Genomic DNA, 17,587 nt, shown 5'->3' on the forward strand with positions numbered 1-17,587 from the left:
AGGTCCTGCCCTGTGCCTAGGTGCTGCCCATTGCTTGGCTGCTGCCCATTGCCCAGGTGCTGCTTGGTCCCTGGCTGCTGCCCATTGTCTAGGTGGTGCCTGGCTGCTGCCCATTGCCTAGGTGCTGCCCATTGCCTGGCTGCTGCCCATTGCCTAGGTGCTGCTTGGTGCCTGGCTGCTGCCCATTGCCTAGGTGTTACCCTGTACCTGATGTTTGGCTGCTGCCCAGTGCTTGGCTGCTGTCCATTGCCTGGGTGCTGCCTTGTGCCTGGCTGTTGCCCATTGCCTGCCTGCTGCCCATTGCCCAGGTGTTGCTCAGTGCCTGGCCGCTGCTTGGTGCCTGGCTGCTGCCCATTGTCTAGGTGGTGCCTGGCTGCTGCCCATTGCCTAGGTGCTACCCTGTACCTGATGTTTGGCTGCTGCCCTGTGCCTAGCTGCTGCCCTGTGCCTAGCTGCTGCCCTGTGCCTGGGTGCTGCCCTGTGTCTGGCTGCTGCCCATTGCCTAGGTGGTGCCTGGCTGCTGCCCATTGCCTAGGTGGTGCCTGGCTGCTACCCATTGCCTAGGTCCTGCCCTGTGCCTAGGTGCTGCCCATTGCTTGGCTGCTGCCCATTGCCCAGGTGCTGCTTGGTCCCTGGCTGCTGCCCATTGTCTATTTGGTGCCTGGCTGCTGCCCATTGCCTAGGTACTGCTTGGTGCCTGGCTGCTGCCCATTGCCTAGGTGTTACCCTGTACCTGATGTTTGGCTGCTGCCCAGTGCTTGGCTGCTGTCCATTGCCTGGGTGCTGCCTTGTGCCTGGCTTTTGCCCATTGCCTGCCTGCTGCCCATTGCCCAGGTGTTGCTCAGTGCCTGGCCGCTGCTTGGTGCCTGGCTGCTGCCCATTGTCTAGGTGGTGCCTGGCTGCTGCCCATTGCCTAGGTGCTACCCTGTACCTGATGTTTGGCTGCTGTCCATTGCCTGGGTGCTGCCCATTGCCTAGGTGCTGCCCTGCGCCTTGTGTTTGGCTGCTGCCCAGTGCCTGGCTTCTGACCATTACCTTGCTGCTGCCCTGTGCCTGGTGTTCGGCTGCTGACCAGTGACTGGCTGCTGAGCATTGCCTGACTGCTGCCCTGTGACTAGGTGCTGCATTCTGCCTGGGTGCACAGCTAATGATGCCACTTTGTATTGCTCCTGAGTGTTATGTGAGTTATCCACCTTCTTAGCTTTGGGCTTCATAATGTTTACTGTTCACTTTCAGTAGTGTAGTTGGCAAGTGTTGGGGTGACAGTAATTGTCATCCCCCCCACACACACACCCCAGATGGGTGTAGCACCAGTGCCTTAATAGTGGCATACTTCAAGTGGTATCCATACTGAAGCCCATTCCACTGTTTAGTCCCTTACAAGTCAAAAATATATCCTGAAAAAGTGTGGCTGATGCTGTGGAGAAGCATGTCCCAGTCATCTGTTCAACTACATTAGCACAGATGGGAACAGCCAAGTACCGTTATTGGCTCCTTCACTCAGTGCCATGTACTTAGTAAAGATGGCCTGGGGCCCATTTAAACTCTGCTGGCTGGGATCTCACTAGTTGGATCCCCCTAATGTGACGTTTATTACTTGTGCAATTGTGAAGTACGGCTCTGATTGTAATATGGGCTGGCGCTTTGGATCAGTATAATGTTGTACATACAAAGCTGCTCATGTTATTATGTAAAGTAGATGTTATCCATATCAGAGTAGTGTATGTGTGTATACTGGTATATATATAATTCACATTCACACGTGTTTTGACATTTTTAGGAACAAACGGAATCCGTATAAAAAACTGATCTGTTGTATAATTGATGCAATTGGAAGCAAAGTGATCCCATTGATTATTACTATTAATAATAAGTCCATTAGGTCAGTTCTTCAAACCGAAGAAAAAGTTATACATGATGCGCTTTTCATTCCATTCTAAAAAGCTAACTTAAGAGAATCCAATCAGATCCCTTAATAGTCAATGGGGCCGCTCTGCTGATGTTTGTCTGTTAATTTCCTTTGTCATGTTCCTAAAACTAAAGCAGATAAACAGAATGTTGCAGCACATCTGAACCATGTAATACAATACAAAAAAGAAACAACAAAGCTGTCCCATAATAAGCACAGACATCACGTGTATGTTTGAGGAGGGATATAAGGAATGCTCTATATTCACCTCTAGATCAAAGCTTCTCTCTCTAATGGATCTCTCTTTAACAGATCAAATTGGAAGCATCCCTATTTCATTCACATCCGAGATGTTTACATCAGGTGGTTTACGGTGCCAAATACTTTACTTTTTCAGGACTTAAAAAAAGATGTCCTAACACCATACCAAAAAAAATAATCAATACTCCTTGCAGAAATCCCTCAATGCTCTTGTGTTCCCTGATGTAGTTTTTCTTTTTTTGTTATTTTACTTGTCCAGTAGCAATGCACTGCAGCCAATCCCTGTAGTCTTTTGCTATATGTACAACTATCACAACAGGGAGACTACGCCTTTAAATAGCTATTGTCAAAAAATGTATATATATAGAACAAAAAGGATGGAGTGGGGTAGCTCTGACTAATGGTATTTTCCATCAGAAATATATTGAAATGAATGAGGAAATAAAATGGGTTTTCTGTAAGATATGCCATCACCTGCTAATTGGAGTTTTGACAGCCAGCAGCACTATCGATCCTGAGATCAGTGCTGTGCAGCAGAGCTGGTGGCCAGTAGTGGTGTGCAGGGAAGGACTTTGTGTGGCTACTTGTAGAACTGCATTCTAAGAGCTGAAATCAATTGGCATCCCTGGATACAGGGCCGGCTTCAGGTTTTCGTGGGCCCCGGGCGAAAGAGTCTCAGTAGGCCCCTACAATGCCAAAGATTTCACTTATATTACATGAGTGATATCAATGGCTCAGAAATCAGACAGTATAGTCCTCCATACAGTATTATGGGCACCACATAGCGCTCTATACAGTATTATTGGCACCATATAGTGCTCCTTACAGTATTATGGGCACAACATAGTGCTACATACAGAATAATGCGACCCATATAATGCTCCATATATTGCTCCTTACATAATGCACCATATGATGCTTCAGTATATGATGGGCCCCATATACTGCTCATTATGTAATGCGTCCCATATACTGCTCCATATGTAATGGGCCCCATATACTGATCTGTGTTTAATTGGCCCCTTCTGATGGTCCCCATATTGCTCCATACATAAAAAAAAAATGAAACACCACTCGCCGCTGTTCTGCTCCGGACTCCTCAGTGTCGCCGTCTTCCGGCTCTCTGTGCTGTGACTGCTCAGGCAGAGGGTGCACAGACGTAACGTCATTGCGCCCTCTGACCTGAACGTCACAGTCAGGAGATGTGGAAGACGCCAGTGGAACGGGGAAAGGTAAGCATCGCAAGTGCTGGGCCTGGCGCAAGCAGCGGTGTGGCCCTCGCCTGCTTGGGGCCCTAGCAGTTTCCTGGGTACTGACGCTGGCCAAGCATGGATAGCAGTTCTCTATCTTTTTCTTGAAAAATTATGAAAAAGCTGTTGACAGGCCCGCATTGAGCACCATGGAAATGTAGGTAGTTATTTTTTAAGTGCAGTTTCAGAGTCTGAGTAAGCACCGCTATGTTCAGGGCTAGCAGCTCGTCTGACTCAAACTTGACAATCTCATAAATGCTTATGGGGTTAGGGTGACACCAGCGTATTCTCCTTCATCCGAGTGAAGTGGGGCGATTTTGCTATCATACTTTGATCAAACTCTGATCATAGTGTGATCCGATTTTCTCGGATGAGGTCAAGATTGGGGAGGAAGGATTTTCCACTCTGTCTTTCTGTGGAAACCGGACTGCACTCAGATGCAATTCGATGGCAGTTCAATGTTTTCAACTGACTCCTTGACTTACATGGCCGAGTGCGATCAAAATATTGGATGCGAATTGAACATGCTGTGGTTTGGGTTTTTTTTGGTTTTTTTTTTCCCGAAATGACTCTTCCAAGGAAAAAAAAAATCAGACTTTTGCACGGCCCTATAGACTAACATTGGTCTGAGTAGAATCTGATGTTTTGTCGGATCGTACTCGGACAAAAAACAGTCGTCTACATGAGCCCTGATGCTGGGGTAGTTCAGGTCTGGAGACCCACGTACATTGTGGTCCATATTCCGACTATGAAATCGTCTAACAATGACTGCTAGCTTTCTTAGATTCATAGTATTATATGCTTCTTTTTGTGACCGTATCTTGCCATACTAATTTTTTCTTGTTTCTTTTCCAGTTTTCATTTAACATGTTTGACCATCCAATACCTCGGGTTTTTCAGAATCGATTTTCCACACAGTACCGCTGCTATTCTGTTTCCATGCTGGCAGGACCAAATGACCGCTCTGATGTAGAAAAAGGAGGGAAAAGTATGTTACGGAGCATTATTATGGATTGTGTTGCATGTGTGTGAGTTTGTATGAACATATGGCTGATGTAGTGTACAGTGGGACCTTAGGACGGCAACCAGCTGGCACTCTATTCATGGATTTTGGAGAATATTCTCCACCAATCCTGTAGCTGTTAGTTTTGTTTTTTTTCTCCCCAGGAATGATAAATTGATATATTTATCGTTCGCAATGTCTACCCACTACATGGTTCCCCTTCTTTTGATCTTTTCACTCACTCCCTTCAGGGAATGGCAAAATTAACGCCGGCTGTCTAATTTAGTTATTAGCATTTATGTTACCACACAGGTAATCATATGCCTATTCATAAAACATGAGGATGAATGAATTCATGGAGATCAACATCCGACACTGCGGAGACACCATCACGTGTTTCTCAACGCAGTGATTCTAGAGCACTGCCCCCATCCCTTATGGGAAATATGTAAAACATGCAAAACAGAAGCCGCGGAGACACCATCACGTGTTTCTCAACGCAAGCAATGACCAGCCAGGTCTTTGCCCGGGAAGGAACAACCACGGGAAGGGCAGTCTCCAATGAAGGAAACCACCTATGCCAAAACATGGTATCCATCCACATACAGCTGTTTCGGGGTGTTGAGAAACACGTGATGGTGTCTCCGCGGCTTCTGTTTTGCATGTTTTACATATTTCCCATAAGGGATGGGGGCAGTGCTCTAGAATCACTGCGTTGAGAAACACGTGATGGTGTCTCCGCAGTGTCGGATGTTGATCTCCATGAGTTCATTCATCCTCCTCTTCATAGTCTTTTTACTAGGCATTGCTCCTACCAGCCAGTTTCCTACTCCACACTGATGAGGGGCAATACCCCGAAACAGCTGTATGTGGATGGATACCATGTTTTGGCATAGGTGGTTTCCTTCATTGGAGACTGCCCTTCCCGTGGTTGTTCCTTCCCGGGCAAAGACCTGGCTGGTCATTGCTTGCGTTGAGAAACACGTGATGGTGTCTCCGCGGCTTCTGTTTTGCATATTCATAAAACATGTCAGTAAATAAAAAAGATAAATTTAAGGTATACAGCGTAGGTGGTCAAATATGATATATCCACAATAAATATGAGGATTACCCGAGTGTCACTAATGTGCCTCAATCAGGACTTTGTAGCATCCAGCCCCGACGCGCGCATTTCACCCAGCTTCTTCGGGTTTGGTTTTTTGTTATATTTAAGGACCATTGTGTGCATCTACATCTCCAACTTGGTCTTGTCTTCTCAAAGTACATTTTTCCAGAAGTCTTATGACTTGTTCAGATGAAACTTTGCTAACTTTAGCCACAATGTCATGTTCTTTTTAGAAAGAGGCTTTCTCCTGGCTACTAGTGATGAGCGAATATACTCACTACTTGAGATTTTGTCAGGAGTAGCAAGAGTAGACCCTCTGGGTCACGGTACCGGGATCCCTGGGGTGAGCTGGCCAGGTGGTGCCGACCCCTATACAGGGACCGTTAGGAGCAGGCCCGAAGGAGTCGAATACCGCGACAGCTGGTACCAAGAGGGGCGGCTCAGGTGCGGATGAGACAACCAAGGCAGAGGGTCAGGAGCGACCGGAGTCAGGAGCGACCGGAGTCAGGAGCGACCGGAGTCAGGAGTGACCAGACGGGGCCAGAGTACTGTACGGAAGGCACACAATAATCAGGCGCCTCCATGAGGGAGGAGCCGCCTGATATACCCTGTGCTGGAGCTTGATTGGTAATCGCTCCACAGGGCTGGTGCAGCAGGGGTTAAGTGAGAGGAAGAGCGCGCGCCCGTGGCCTAAGGCGCATGCCCGAGACAGGACCAGAGGAGGAGGAGGAAGCCCTGTTCAGAGCTGCAGGACAGGAGACCGGGGGTGCCGCGCAGCGGCTGGAGCGGTGAGCGGGGAGCCGGGGCGAGACCCAGGGAGCAGGAGCAGGTAGAGCGGGACCCGGCATGACAGGCGATGCCGGCCCCGACCTGACAGGCGGCGCTGATACCGACCCGACAGGCGGCGCCGGCGTGACAGTACCCCCCCTTTACGTCTCCTCCTTCTGAGATTGGCCAAGAATTGGTCTATGATGCGCGGAGCATCCACTTTCTCTCGCGGTTCCCAAGACCTCTCCTCAGGACCGAACCCTCTCCAACCGATGAGGAAAAATGTCTTTCCCCTAACCTTTTTCATGGCCAAAATATCTCTCACTTCAAAGATATAATCGGCCCCTACTGGCTGAGGAACAACAGGCGGCGCAGGGAAGAACTGATTGAGGATGACCGGTTTCAGGAGCGAGACATGGAAGGCGTTATGGACCCGGAGTGAAGCAGGCAGCCTCAATCTATAGGCCGTATTGTTGATGCGACCAAGAATCTCGAAGGGACCTATGTACTGGGGGCCTAATTTATAAGAAGGGGTTTTCAAGCGGATGTGCTTGGTCGACAGCCAGACCTTGTCTCCTGGATGGTATGGTGGGAGATACCTCCGCCTCTTGGCATGTTTTTTTCATCCAGGCCGCGGCTTGTATAAGAGCCTCCTTGGTCTTCCTCCAGACCTGGGAAAACTCTTGGGAGAGGGCATCAGCGGCGGGTACGCCCGAGGATGAAGATACTGGAAGAGGTACACCTGGGTTCTGACCGGAGACCACAAAAAACGGAAACTTGGTGGTGGATTAATTGGAATGATTGTTATGGGCGAACTCTGCCCATGGAAGAAGATCGACCCAATTGTCATGATGGGCGTTAGAGAAGTTCCGCAGGTAGGAGGTCAAGACTGACCCGTTCGACTTGCCCATTGGTCTGTGGATGATAAGCGGAAGAGAAATCCAGAGATATGCCCAAGAGTTTACAGAGTGCTCTCTAGAAGCGGGAGGTAAACTGTACCCCGCGGTCAGACACGATTCGCTGAGGAAGCCCGTGTAATCTGAAAATCTGATGAATGAAGATTTTAGCCAATTCGGAGGCCGTGGGCAAGCCGGGTAACGAGACAAAATGGGCCATTTTGGAAAACCGATCGACTACTACCAGAACAGTCGTACATCCAGAAGAGCGGGGTAAGTCGGTAACAAAATCCATGGCGATGTGTTGCCAAGGAGCTTCGGGAACAGGCAACGGCTGAAGGAGGCCGGAGGACAAGCTTCTAGGTACCTTGTTCCTGGCGCAAATTGAGCAGGAGGCCACGAAGTTTAACACATCTTGGCGGAGAGAAGGCCACCAGTAATAACGGGAAACCAGCGCAAGGGTCTTCTTGATGCCCACATGTCCAGCGATCTTGGAGGAGTGGCCCCAGCATAGTACGTCTACCCTTTTGCCTTGCGGGGCGAGGGTCTTGCCAGGCGGCACGGAATGAAGACTCACAGGAGCTACCATGATAAACCGGGCAGGATCGATAACATGCGACGGAGCCTCCTCCACTTCGGGTGACTGCAGGGACCGGGAGAGAGCATCTGCTTTGGTATTTTTGTCACCGGTCGGAAGTGGAGCTCGAAGTCGAAGCGAGAGAAAAACAATTACCACCTGGCTTGTCTGGAGTTGAGTCTTTGAGCCGACTGGAGGTAGGCCAAGTTTTTGTGGTCAGTGAATATGGTGAAGGGATGGACTGCCCCCTCCAGGAGATAACGCCACTCCTCCAGCGCCATCTTTATGGCCAGCAACTCTCGATCCCCAATCGTGTAGTTACATTCTGCGGGTGAAAATGACTTGGAGAAGAACCCGCACGGAGCCAAGCGCCCAGTAGATGTCTTTTGGGAAAGAATCGCCCCAGCCCCAGTAGAAGATGCATCTACCTCCAAGACAAAGGGCTTGCTGACCTCTGGCTGATGCAAAACCAGAGCCGTGGCAAAGGCCCGCTTCAGGGCGAGGAATGAGTCTTCAGCTTCTGAGGGCCAGATGTTCGGTCTTGCTCCCTTCCAGGTAAGGGCAACAATAGGCTTGATTAAAGCAGAGAAGTGTGGGACGAATTGCCTATAGTAATTTGCGAAGCCCAAGAAACGTTGAATGGCTTTCACTCCGACAGGTCGCGGCCATTTGAGCACCGCGGTCAATTTCTCTGGGTCCATTCGCAACCCCGAGTCCGTGATGATATACCCCAAGAAGGGTAGGGAGGTCTGCTCAACCAAGCATTTCTCTATCTTGGCATAAAGTTGATTCTCCCGCAGGCGTTGCAAGACCAGGCGAACACTCCTCCTGTGAGAGGACAGGTCTGATGAAAAGATGAGGATGTCATCTAAATACACCACGAAGCACGAGTACAGAAGATCTTGGAAGACGTCGCTAACAAATTCTTGGAAGACCGCTGGGGCGTTACAAAGCCCAAAGGGCATGACCAAATATTCATAATGGCCATCCCGCGTGTTGAAGGCGGTCTTCCACTCATCTCCGGCACGCATTCGGACCAAATTGTAAGCCCCCCGTAAATCCAGTTTGGTAAACATCCGGGCACCACGCAAGCGGTCAGACAGTTCGGGGATAAGTGGTAGAGGATACCTATTCTTGACCGTGATGTTATTTAAGCCTCGGTAGTCAATGCAAGGTCGAAGGGATCCATCCTTCTTACGAACAAAGAAAAACCCGGCCCCTGCTGGAGAAGATGACATCCAGATAAAGCCCCTGGCCAAGTTCTCCTAGATGTATTCCGTCATGGCTGAGGTTTCTGCAGGCGACAACGGGTATATTCTTCCCCTGGGAGGAGTAGCTCCAGGAACTAGCTCGATTGGGCAATCGTAGGCCCGATGCGGAGGAAGGGTCTCAGTTTCCTTCTTGTTGAAGACATCCGCAAACGAATGGTAGGCCACGGGAAGCCCCGGAAGGTCCACGGGCACTTGGTGCAGACTAGTACGGGTAACAGGCAGCAGACAACGTTCTTGGCAAGAGTGACGCCAGCGAAGGATTTCCCTGGAGTGCCAAGCAAGGACTGGCTTATGCGACCTGCTGGCCTAGGCGGAGGAGTTTCCCGGCCTCTCCGGACAGAAACGCAGAAAGTGGTTGGCTCCACCACAATAGAGGCATAATCCTTGATCTAATCTTTCCCTGCACCGCAGCTCCGATAGCTTAACGCGATCAACCTGCATGGGCTTCGGGGCAGAACTACTGGCAGGCTTGGACAAACGAGGGCTGGGGGCTGGATTGAACCTAGACGGGCCTCTCTCCCTGACTGTCTCGCGAGAGCGTTCCTGGAACAGCAAGTCAATACGAGTAGCCAGGGATCTATGGTCCTCTAAAGAGGTGGGGGTGTCCCGACCAGCAAGCTCATCCTTGATTTTCCCCGAAAGCCCCCTCCAAAAGGCCCCTACCAGCGTCTCATTATTCCACCCCAGCTCTGAGGCCAGTGTCCCGAAGCGAATAGCGTACTGTCCACGGTAAGAATTCCCTGTCGGAGATTGAAAAGGGACTCCGTGGTGGAGGCCAGACGCCCGGGCTCGTCAAAGACCCGGTGGAAAGTGTCCAGGAAGTCTTGTAGGCTGGATACCACTGGATCATTCCACTCCCACAGGGGGTTCACCCATGCCAAGGCCTCCCCCTCGAGATGGGACACGATAAATGCCACCTTAGCCCTATCAGACGGGTATTGCTGGGGCAGCAGCTTGAAATGTAGGTGGCACTGGTTGAGAAACCCCCGGCACAATTTGGGATCCCCACTATACCTAGGAGGCTTCCCCAAACGTGGCGGTGGGTGAGGTGCAGGGTCGCGGGGCGGGGCAGAGGCCACTGCGGACGACTGCAGGGACTGCAAACGGTCATCAACTGACGCCATGTAATTTAGAATATGGGACTGGGTATCATGCTGCTGCGAGAGCTCCTGCTGGAGTCCCGCCAGCAGAGGGGCGCTCCCTGGATCGGAGGTTTGAATGGCGGATAACCGAGTGTCCATGGACTTCATAAAAGCCATAATCCGGGTTTGGTTTTCCTGCAAAAAGAGTAGTTCTTTTTGGGTGGCTGCCGAGGCACCAACGGGGTCCATGGCCTGATTATACTGTCAGGAGTAGCAAGAGTGGACCCTCTGGGTCACGGTACCGGGATCCCTGGGGCGAGCTGGCCAGGTGGTGCTGACCCCTATACAGGGACCGTTAGGAGCAGGCCCGAAGGAGTCGAATACCGCGACAGCTGGTACCAAGAGGGGCGGCTCGGGTGCGGATGAGACAACCAAGGCAGAGGGTCAGGAGCGACCGGAGTCAGGAGCGACCGGAGTCAGGAGCGACCAGACGGGGCCAAAATCTCCGTACGGAAGGCACACAATAATCAGGCGCCTCTATGAGGGAGGAGCCGCCTGATATACCCTGTGCTGGAGCTTGATTGGTAATCGCTCCACAGGGCTGGTGCAGCAGGGGTTAAGTGAAGGGAAGAGCGCGCGCCCGTGGCCTAAGGCGCATTCCTGAGACAGGAGCAGAGGAGGAAGCCCTATGCAGAGCTGCAGGACGGGAGACCGGGGGTGCCGCGTGGCGGCTGGAGCGGTGAGCCGGTGGGAGACCCAGGGAGCAGGCAGAGCGGGACCCGGCATGACAGGCGACGCCGGCCCCGACCTGATAGGCGGCGCAGATACCGACCTGACAGGCGGCGCCGGCGTGACAGATTTCCCAAGCATGCTCGGGTGGTGTCCGAGTACTTTGGCGTGCTCGGAGAGTTAGTTTTCGTCGTCTAAGCTGCATGATTTGCGACTTCTAGACAGCCTGAATACATGTAGGAATTTCCTTACAAACAGGCATTCCACACCCACACGTGTATTCAAGCTGTCTACAAGTCGCAAATCATGCAGCTGAGACGACGAAAACTAACTCTCCGAGTACGCCAATATACTCGGAGACAACCCGAGCATGCTCGGGAAATCTCGAGTAACGAGTATACTCGCTCATAATTACTGGCTACCCTTCCAAACAAGCCTTACTTGTTCAGTATTTTTTCTAAGTTTACTGTCAGGATCTTGAACATTTTACATGCTGAGGCCTTTAGATTTTCAGCTTTAGCTCTTGTGTGTTCTTTAAACTAATCACCAGATTTGTTTTAATTTATTATATCCTGATTCATAAAACATTTGAATTCACAGAGGGTCTGCTTACGGTAGTTTTTCTTATGATTGTGTGTACAAATATATATTTTTCTATGTGCATATATTTTTATATGAATTGTTAAATTGTTTTTGCTTCTTGTAAGTATTGGATAGCACAAGAGGAATATTTAAAGTAAACTCGAAGGTTACAAGATCTGTACAACCAATATGCAATATTAGTTTGCTATTGTGTAGTTTATAATTTATGGTTTGTGCATGTAACAGAAATATATGTTTAATTTTTTTTTATTTTTTTTTTTTCAGTTATCATGCCTCCATCTGCTCTGGATCAACTAAGTAAGTGTATTTTTCAAGTCGTGGTGATGTAAGCCTGCCTTCACACTTGCATTTTAGAATTCCATGTACCCTATTTTTCGGATTATAAGATGCACTTCTTTTCCCCAAAATTTAGGGGGAAAATGGGGGTGCATCTTATAATGCGGCTTACCTTAATGACTTCCATGGAGCAGGGTCCCAGGGTTGCTGCTGGAGGAGGAAAGAGTGGAGCGTTGCGGCAGGCTGGGATGAGGGGGTGTTCAGATGTGCGGTGCGCCTCTGCGGGTGTCTCCTGTGCTGTGGGGGCTCTGCTGACATTTTGTGAAAGGCCAGAGCTCCTGCAGTTGCATGGATTCCTGTTATGAGCTCATTTTCTGCTCCTCCAGTTGAGAGTTCTTCTGGTCTCCCTCTGGTGGTGACAGGAGGTAGTGAGGTTGGTTTAAGTGGTAGTGATCTGCCACCTGATGAGAAGGATAACGATTGGATGTCTGGAGTATCATACTGGATATAAGACAGCCGACGCCCTATCCTGCTGCTGGTGATTCAGTCTGCTTCTCAGGTCTTGGACTTCAGCTCTCTTCCAGTCTTCTTAAGTTAAGTTTGTTTTTTGCTAATGTTCACACTTGTGCTTGTTGGTCAATTCAGTTTCTTGTGTGGTCAGCCTGCCCCTGCTGGGGCTATGCTGAACTTCCACTCCTATTTTTCTGTATTTGCCAATTTGCCTTTTTGTCCCTTATTAGATTGGTGTAATGGATGAGTCACCGAAGGAGGCAAAAACAAAAATAATAGCTAAGTCCAGAAAACCAGAGAAGTTGGCAGCTATCGGATTGCAGACCCCTGAACCTATCCACAACAACTAGCAGTAGCCGTGGGGGGTTCCTACGGTGCCCTAGACCCCTCGATCACAGCCGGAGAACTAAATCAGCCTAAAGACAGAAAGGGGAAATCTAAACTGCCCCAGAGCAGACCCCAAAGCAATAGGCAGCCCCCAACATATAATGACTGTGAAGCAAGATGAAAAACACTAACACAGATAGAAAGATAGGTTGAGCAAATGATGGGGCCCAAGCTAACTAAATAGGACAAGATAGAAAAGCTGCTGTCTGCAATCCGCAAAAACCCTATCCAAAAAATGTACCAACAGACTGATAGGAAAAACAGGCCCTGAAGTCGCTAGGCTTCAAAAGGACTATATCAGCACTCAGGTATATTCTGAAGACAGAGCCAGAGATCAACAGATCAGAGACAAAAATGGAATTCAGCTCACCCCCGGCCGGGGATGGCTGAACTCCAAAAAACAAGGCAAACAAAACCAGAACTAAAGTGTACAAAAGCAGAGCAAAACTTCGCTTTGAGAAGCAGAGATCAGACTGGTCTCCAAGAATCCAGCAGGAAAATCACCAGCAAGGCAGCAGGGCGTCGGTTGCCTTATATCCTGTCATCAGTTCCTGTGACCCAGTCATCATCTACCTGCTCAGCTGTTTGGTAATCAGCCTCACTACCTTCGCCAGAATAGGGAGTTCATCAGGCCTCACTGGTGAAGGGAAAAATGAACTCACAACAGTACCTCCCCCTTGAGGAGGGGTCACCGAACCCTCACCCATGCCACCAGGGCGATCAGGGTGAGCCCGATGAAAGGCACGCACCAATCTTTCGGCATGAATATCAGAGGCAGAGACCCAGGAATTATCCTCCTGACCATAACTCTTCCACTTAACCAAATACTGGAGTCTCCATCTAGCCAGACGGGAATCCAGTATCTTCTCTACCTCATACTCCATGTTACCTTCAACCAATACAGGGTCAGGAGGTGCCACCCCAGGAACTACTGGTTCAACAAACCTCTTCAACAAGGACTTATGGAACACATTATGAATCTTAAATGTGACAGGAAGAGCCAACCGAAAAGAGACCGGATTAATAATCTCCAAAATCTTGTAAGGTCCAATAAATCTAGGCTTAAACTTAGGAGAAGCCACCTTCATGGCGATATTTTTTGATGACAACCAAACCATATCACCCACCTTAAACAAACTGGGGACAAATGGTCCTATGCCGGTTGGAAAACCGCTGGGCTTTTTCCTGGGAGAGAGACAACTTATCCACCACTTGGTTCCAGATCTGGTGCATTCTCTCCACCACAGTGTCAACACCTGGGCAGGCAGAAGGCTCCACCTGCCCTGAAGAAAATCGAGGATGAAACCCAAAGTTACAAAAAAAAGGTGACATCAAAGTGGCAGAACTAGCTCTATTATTTAAAGCAAATTCGGCCAAGGGCAAAAATGAAACCCAATCATCCTGATCAGCCGAAATAAAACATCTCAAATACGACTCCAAGATCTGGTTTGTTCTCTCCATCTGCCCATTGGTCTGAGGGTGAAATGCAGAGGAGAAGGACAACTGAATTCCTAGCTTGGAACAGAAAGTCCTCCAAAATCTAGACACAAACTGAACTCCTCTGTCAGACACAATGTTCTCAGGAATCCCGTGCAAGCAAACTACCTGTTGCAAAAACAAGGGCACCAACTCAGAGGAAGATGGTAACTTAGGGAGTGGTACAAGATGGACCATCTTAGAGAATCTATCACAAATCAACCAAATAACAGTCATTCTCTGAGAGACAGGCATATCAGAGATAAAATCCATTGAAATATGGGTCCATGGCCTCTTGGGCACCGGCAAAGGCATCAACAACCCACTAGAGCGAGAACAAGGTTTAGACTGGGAGCAAGTCCCACAGGACTGCACAAAATTCCTGACATCACGAGACAAGGCGGGCCACCAAAAAGACCGACTCACCAGATCTCTAGTACCAAAAATACCTGGATGACCAGCCAATGCAGAGCAATGAACTTCAGACATCACTCTCTTCCTCCACTGGTCAGGAACATACAACTTTCCACTGGGACAACGCTCAGGTTTGTCCTCCTGAAACTCTTCCAGAGCACGTCTCAAATCGGGCGAGATGGCAGAAAGAACTACCCCCTCGCCTAAGATGGTAGCAGGCTTGGTCACAACAGGAGAATCGGCAAAGAAACTCCTAGAGAGGGCGTCTGCCTTGACATTCTTAGTGCCAGGAAGAAAAGAGACCACAAAATCAAAACGTGTGAAAAACAAGGCCCACCTAGCCTGTCTAGGATTCAAGCGTTTGGCCGACTCCAGGTAAATCAAATTCTTGTGGTCAGTAAGGACCACGACCTGGTGTTTAGCTCCCTCCAACCAATGTCTCCACTCCTCAAATGCCCATTTCATGGCCAACAGTTCCCTATTCCCCACATTATAGTTACGTTCGGATGGGGAGAACTTTCGGGAAAAGAAAGCACAGGGATTCATTTTAGATGTCACAGGGTCTTTTTGGGACAAAACAGCTCCTGCACCAATCTCATAGGCGTCCACCTCTACCTGAAACGGGAGTGAGACATCAGGTTGCCGCAGAACAATAGGCAGCCCCCAACATATAATGACTGTGAAGCAAGATGAAAAACACTAACACAGATAGAAAGATAGGTTGAGCAAATGATGGGGCCCAAGCTAACTAAATAGGACAGGATAGAAAAGCTGCTGTCTGCAATCCGCAAAAACCCTATCCAAAAATGTACCAACAGACTGATAGGAAAAACAGGCCCTGAAGTCGCTAGGCTTCAAAAGGACTATATCAGCACTCAGGTATATTCTGAAGACAGAGCCAGAGATCAACAGATCAGAGACAAAAATGGAATTCAGCTCACCCCCGGCCGGGGATGGCTGAACGCCAAAAAACAAGGCAAACAAAACCAGAACTAAAGTGTGCAAAAAGCAGAGCAAAACTTCGCTTTGAGAAGCAGAGATCAGACTGGTCTCCAAGAATCCAACAGGAAAATCACCAGCAAGGCAGCAGGGCGTCGGCTGCCTTATATCCAGTCATCAGTTCCTGTGACCCAGTCATCATCTACCTGCTCAGCTGTTTGGTAATCAGCCTCACTACCTTCCTTCGCCAGAAGAGGGAGTTCATCAGACCTCACTGGTGAAGGGAAAAATGAACTCACAACAGATTGGCCTCTTTTTGCTCTGTTTCAGAATATTTCAGAGTGCTAATATAGTGGGAGAAGTCTAGTGACTTCAGGGTTAATTTTGCTATCAGACGTGTTGGACATTATTTTTGGTAGGGTTTTTTGGCAGATTGCAGACAGTGGCTTTCCTTTCCTGTCCTTTCTAGTTAGTCGGGCCCCATCGTTTGCTCAGCCTATTTTCCTGCCTGTGTACGTGTTTTCATCTTGCTTCACCGTCAGTACATGTGTGGGGGGCTGTCTTTTCCTTTGGGGTCTGCTCTGGGGCAGCTAGTTTTCCCTTTTCTTGCTTTAGGTTTATGTAGTCCTCCGGCGGTGACAAGACGTCTAGGAACAACATAGGAAAGCTCCACTGCTACTGTTAGTTGTGTGGTTAAGATCAGGGATCTGCAATCTGCATAGTGACCAACCTCTCTGGTTTTCTGGACTTAGCTTTTTGTTGTTCCTCCTCGGTGACCCATTTATAAAAGTTTCCTATGCGATGGACTCTGGGGAAAATGGCTGCTGGGGGAGGCGCATGCGCAGATGGTGATCTCAGCACCAAAATCTCGGGAGATGAGATCATCAGCATTATTGAGTAGATGAGCAGGAGAACAATGTGAGAAAAATAGTGACCGTGCCCAATCTCATACATGCTGCACATTGACGGTGCTAGACAGACCCCAATGACATAGTTAGCAAGACCAAAAAATGACATTAGTCCATCCAGTTCAGCCTTTATTCCGTCAGAATAAATCCCCAGATCTACGTCCTTCTAAAGAACCTAATAACTGTAAGATACAATATTGTTACGCTCCATGAAGACATCCAGGCCTCTCTTCAACCCCTCAACTAGTTCGCCATCACCACCTCCTCAGGCAAGGAATTCCAGATTCTCACTGCCCTATCAGTAAAGAATCCTCTTCTATGTTTGTGGAAAAACCTTCTCTCCTCCAGGCGCAGAGAATGCCTCCTTGTGACTGTTACCTTCCTTGGTATAAACAGATCTTTGGAGCGATATTTGTGTTGTCCTCTTATATACTTGGTTATTAGATCGCCCCTAAGTCATCTTTTTTCTAGACTGAATAATACAAATTTCTCTATCGCTTCATTGGGGGACACAGGAAACCATGGGTGTATGCTGCTGCCTCTAGGAGGCTGACACTATGCAGAAAAGTTAGCTCCTCCTCCGCAGTGTACACCCTACCGACAGGAAGTAGGATGTCCAGTTTAGCTTAGTGTCAGTAGGAGGTGGACACGGGTCTTTCATTAGACCCTTATCTACCTCAATGTGCGTCGTTCCTTTTCAGGTACCAGGTGGGATACAGTGTGAAAGGTCACAACTGTACTCCCACAAAGAGACTATGAGTACGGCGTGTACTGCCACCCCATATCCTCATACGTCTAGCCGGCAGGACCCAAACCCCTAGCACAGAAGCGTGCTTAGGTGATCCAGACCTGGTCCTGGCCCTTCGTCTCCCAACTACTCGCCCACCAGAGCCTGTTAGTTGGATGAGATGTGACATCCTGCAACATGTTTCCGGACGTCTGACACCACAGGGAGAAGAGGTAAACGCTGCATAAGAAGATAGGTAAAGAAAAGGAAATCCCTTAGGTTCCAGTAGTCTAGGCCTGGCTTATATCGGGCCGAGTCCTCCCCTCTCCCTGGCCGCTCTCCTGCCGCACATGTGGGGAGCTCATTCCCTGCCGAGGTCGGCAACGCCCTCACCACCGCTCGCCGAGTGCTGTGTGTTTCAGGCTTCCCCCAGCTGGTACCCTATTCAGCAGAATAGGCGAAGGTGGGCAGAGCCTGCTCTCCTCAGCGCGGGTAT

General features: G+C 49.2%; 1 protein-coding gene across 2 annotated transcripts in view; it reads left to right on the top strand.

Annotated features, from left to right (window-relative positions):
- UFD1 (ubiquitin recognition factor in ER associated degradation 1) overlaps positions 1-17,587 on the top strand; it is a 47,046-nt gene that overhangs the window by 778 nt on the left and 28,681 nt on the right. For both annotated transcript variants that reach the window (XM_073559096.1, XM_073559095.1), the window contains exons 2-3: positions 4,276-4,408; positions 11,719-11,751. In XM_073559096.1, coding sequence (XP_073415197.1) covers positions 4,288-4,408; positions 11,719-11,751 — 154 coding nt within the window. In that variant the 5' untranslated portion in view covers positions 4,276-4,287. The remainder of the gene's footprint in view (positions 1-4,275; positions 4,409-11,718; positions 11,752-17,587) is intronic.

This window comes from Dendrobates tinctorius, unplaced genomic scaffold, assembly GCF_039654945.1.
Source record: "Dendrobates tinctorius isolate UK_male_01 unplaced genomic scaffold, ASM3965494v1 ptg000265l, whole genome shotgun sequence".
Classification (NCBI taxonomy): Eukaryota; Metazoa; Chordata; class Amphibia; order Anura; family Dendrobatidae; genus Dendrobates; species Dendrobates tinctorius.